We start from the raw sequence: 4,273 nt of genomic DNA, 5'->3' as shown, positions 1-4,273 counted from the left end.
CTTTATTGTGTACCTTTTAGTAGACTTGTCAGGTAGTGAGTAGAGATCAGTTGAACAAGGGCTAACGCTACAGGACAATTGATATTCAAGGACAAGAGAGGATAGAGTTTGAAAGAGTTGACACAGGAATGGAAACATCAGGGGCATTGGTGAAGTTCATTGGTCACATGGAAGCTTTTCGTCTTAGAAAATAAAAACTGGGATGAGACATAAGACATATACCACCCGAAAAATGACTCCCAGCGACCTCGTATGGTCAGAGGGGTCATTCTGTTGAAACCTTAAGTAAAGGAAATGGCCGTGTGTATTATGGCGGGAGCTTGTGGGTATAGTGTGTACCCATAATTCACTTTGGGTTTCACAGGAAGTAGCATTTAAATGGTTAGGTCGCATGTCTGCCCAGTCCTTCCAGATTGGTTTTCTCCCCAAAAGCCCCAACCACCCCCCCCTCACTTATCCATCCTTTTATCTTCATAATCATAACGAGAAAAGTAATCGTAAAGTAATAAAGTAAATAAAGCGCCAAGAACTGCCTAGAGAGGAACATCTATGAAGCTAGGAGAGCGCTGAAATCCTCTAGGAGGAGCAGGACAGAGAGAGAGAGAGAGAGAGAGAGGGAGGGAGAGAGGGAGGGAGGGAGGGAGGGAGGGAGGGAGAGGGTGGGGGGAGAGAGATAAGAGAGAAGAAGCAAGGGAGTGGAGGCGAGAGACAGGGTGTAGACCATGGTCATGTACGACCACCCTCCACTGCTGGGCTACAGCTCCGGTCGCAGCAGCAGCACGTCGTAGAGGAGAGGCCCCCCTCTCCTCCTCCTGATGCCCCCCCCCCCCCCCCCCCCCCAACCTCCCGGCAACACTCTGCGCCTCGCCTCCTTCTCCCCCCGGGCACCGCGGCGCCGGCAGCACCCCCCGGCCCCTTTTAGGAGGACACCGCGGCGTTGGTCTTGTCGTCGCGGGTGACTGGGATGCTGCGGTCACCCCGGCCAGAGTCGCTGCCCCCGGTGACCTTTGGGCCGCACACGGTGAGGAGGCCGTCGGTCGACAGCGTGCAGGTGATGGCCGACTGGTCCACGCTGGAGGGCAGGCGGTAGCGGCGGTGGAACTCGCGCGAGATGTAGCCGTGGTCGTCCTGCAGTTGGCACACGGGGAGAGGAGAGTTTTGGTGATGAGGCAGTGGTGGATAGTAACGAAGTTCATTTGCTTGAGTACTGTACCCGTTTTTTGAGTGCATGTACTTTACTTGAGAAGTTTGTATTTTTGCATGACATTGACTGCACTACATTTCTAGGAAGGGGGAAAGTACAGTATGAATTAACCACTTAAGGCCTATTTCAAATATAGTGAAAATAGCATAGCTTGTAGATCTGCTATTTTCAAAATAAAAAAATCTGGAACAATGCATTGATATTCAAAGAAAATGTACTTTGTAATTTGTATGATGCACGTGAGAGGAGATGTTTGGTGATGGGTTATACATTACATATATAGGGATCTCCATCTGAGGCAAGCTGTACACATAATTACTAATATGAATTATTATTTTGAACATATACTGGAGTCTCTGTGATGATATCCTTGTAGATGTTTCATTGTCTGTTGACTGTGTTATGTTGGTTTTTAAGTGAGGGTGAATTTGCTTCAGTGGACAACCATTAAAACTTTACAGACTTTTCAGGTTGAAGTTGAAAAGGAGAACTGATCTGTGGTCAGCGCTCCAGGAAAACGGTCTCTCTAACCAGGAATTTGGAACTCATTTTGGAGTTGGATTTAGCTGTTTTGGTCCTGTGCACAAACAGAATAATTGTATAGGGTTTTCTAAAGAACCTATACGACTCTTTTTTAAACTAAATGCATTAAGATGGTTCATATCCTTTTGAGTGGCCATGTACAGTCAGTGTGAAGAAACCTTTATTGTTCCATGAAGAACTCCTTATGGTAATGTTCATAATCTCTGGAATGTAACCTTGAGAATTAAATGTAGTAAATGAGAGTAGAAGAGAATAAAGTAAACAGAGCTATTTTCTGGGGGAAACGAGAGACGGAATCTCACAGGAATGATGACCCAATAATAAAAGAAATAAGCAGAAATACTTGTTCTCGCTATTATCTGCTTCTCCTGAGGTGTTTGACTCCAGCAATTAAAATGATGAAGTATTCCCTAAACAAAAGCAGAGAGCTTCTGAACAGAAACCAAGGCTATCTGTTTTCAGAGTTAAGCTGTGCCAGTTCAAGAGGGTTTGATAAACGGAAAATTGGAGCACACACAATCTATGTGCAGATATGAAAGCATAAATCCCGCCACCTCACGGCCATATGAACTGAGTTACTGATTACTTTTGAGTTAGAAACCGTGTCCAAAACTGTTACTTTTCAGGGTTCAAGAAGTAGCAGATCGACAAGCTCAAAACGTGTCGCTTTGTGCCGCATTTTTGGAGCTTATAGATCTGCTACTTTTGATTATTTTGTGTGACGCTGTAGTGTGATCAAGTAGGGCAAACACACTAAAAAACACAACAAATGTAGAATATGGAGATAATATGTTTTTGCCCGACAGCAACGAAATAGAATCATTAATCATGTGTGTGTGTGTGTGTGTGTGTGTGTGTGTGTGTGTGCATACAGTACATGTGTAGGTGGGTTTGTGTACAGTACCTGTCTCTCTCCATGCTTGCCCTGGATCTCCACATAGTCGTCAGTGATCTTCACGTTGAGCTCATCGGGGGAGAAGTGCTTGACGTCGAGGTAAACTGTGAACTTGTCCCTGTCGGACCTCACCTAGAAGAGAGCGAGAGAGAAGAGAGCGAGAGAGAGAGATAAAGGACGCCAAGTTGCTCACAATAGTACGATAACACTATTGATAGATGAACTGAATGTGCAGTCATCGCATCATATCAGAAATAATTTGCACATTGCGGTTTTCATTCATCAATGAAAATGTCTATAACGGTTGCTTTGCCTGTTTAGAAGTCACTAATTGTGGTAAATCAAATGAAGACTAGTACATTTTAGCTATAAAGTCAGGTTCTAGTGGAAACTAACAGACCATGGACAAGCCTGTTTTGATCAAATTTGATCAAATCAAATATCTAAAAACTATTCTACATGTTGCCTTTGAGAGGAAAGGAAATTTAGCTGTAGGCACAATGGTGTCACAGCACTAGCATAAGCTTAATAAACGCAGCAAACATACTGTACATTATTTTCATTGCACAAATTAGAATGATTTAACAGGAACATCTTTTACCTTGCTGTAGGTGTGTATGTGTATTTCTTTAGTTTTTACTTTAAAGAAAATGAGAATGTACTGCACACAACCAAAACGTGTTGTCTTGCTACGAGGTCAGGCTTAACAGAAGTCATAATCTAGGTTTAATAATGTTTCCATCCGCGTGTATGGCTCACACAGAGCGGGTTAAGGACGGACTAGTCGTTTTGTTACCTCAGAGATGCCGGAGTTGGCGGAATCCAGGAAGTTGCGGAACCACGACTGTCTGTAATAGGGACTGAGGGTGGATGAGGTGTAGGGGAAGAGGTCATAGTCGAACATGCCCTCCCCGAAGAACTGGTCGAAGAGCCGGGCAGGGTACACGGAGCCCAGGGCGCGTCTGAACCAGGGATGCTGGATGGCAATATCCATAGCGTCTGTCTGGATGTGTGGGGCTCAACTTTAGCTCAGCTCGGGGGTTATAGGCACTTGAACTAAGCTTGTTCGGCGTTCGCTCTGCGTCAGGTGCACGTCAGGTGAAGGAAAAAGGTGGTTTAAAGGCAAGACGGCGAGAACGGAGGAAGAGGATGTGAGCGAAGAATCGAAAGCAAACTAGCGGTTCCCAAGTGCTGTGTGTTCTCCCCTCTGCGGCGACCTCCTCTTTATATACCTGAGAGGCAGAAAGAGGGCTTTAGCTAGGATCCCTCTGGAATGACATTATCTCATGGTGGGATGGGCCCAGTCAGCAGAATACGCAGTGGTGGGGAAGCATGCCTGGCCCGTTCACTGTGCTAGTCTGGCCTTCCTGGGGGAAGGCCCGCTTTGGGAGCCGTTTGGCATCCGACCGCCAGACACTGGGAATCAGCCAAAACAAACCCCCACACCATGAGGAAGAGGAGGCATTGAAATGAGATGAGAAAGAGAGATGGTTAGAAGTAACACCCAAAAAAGAAAACGGCGATTTCATCGGGCCCGGGTGCAAGACAGGGCCTCCCAATGTGACAAAGCTGGGTCAGAGTGTCACCTATACACCAAAACAAAGTGGTCTCTCACATTCACACGATGCGCG

The 4,273-nt window shown here is 46.0% G+C and overlaps 1 protein-coding gene across 1 annotated transcript; it reads right to left on the bottom strand.

The window, feature by feature from the left end:
• Positions 1–918: 918 nt before the first annotated feature.
• On the bottom strand, positions 919–3,636 carry cryaa (crystallin, alpha A; the record flags this gene model as incomplete). The annotated part of the gene is made up of 3 exons (XM_084051206.1): positions 919–1,128; positions 2,652–2,774; positions 3,439–3,636. The coding sequence occupies 3 exons, from the start codon at positions 3,634–3,636 to the stop codon at positions 919–921; spliced, it is 531 nt and encodes a 176-aa protein (XP_083907332.1).
• Positions 3,637–4,273: the final 637 nt, after the last annotated feature.

Source organism: Gymnoscopelus microlampas (genome assembly GCF_963454915.1).
Source record: "Gymnoscopelus microlampas genome assembly, chromosome: 24".
Taxonomy (NCBI): domain Eukaryota; kingdom Metazoa; phylum Chordata; class Actinopteri; order Myctophiformes; family Myctophidae; genus Gymnoscopelus; species Gymnoscopelus microlampas.
This window is presented reverse-complemented; position numbering and strand designations above follow the sequence as displayed.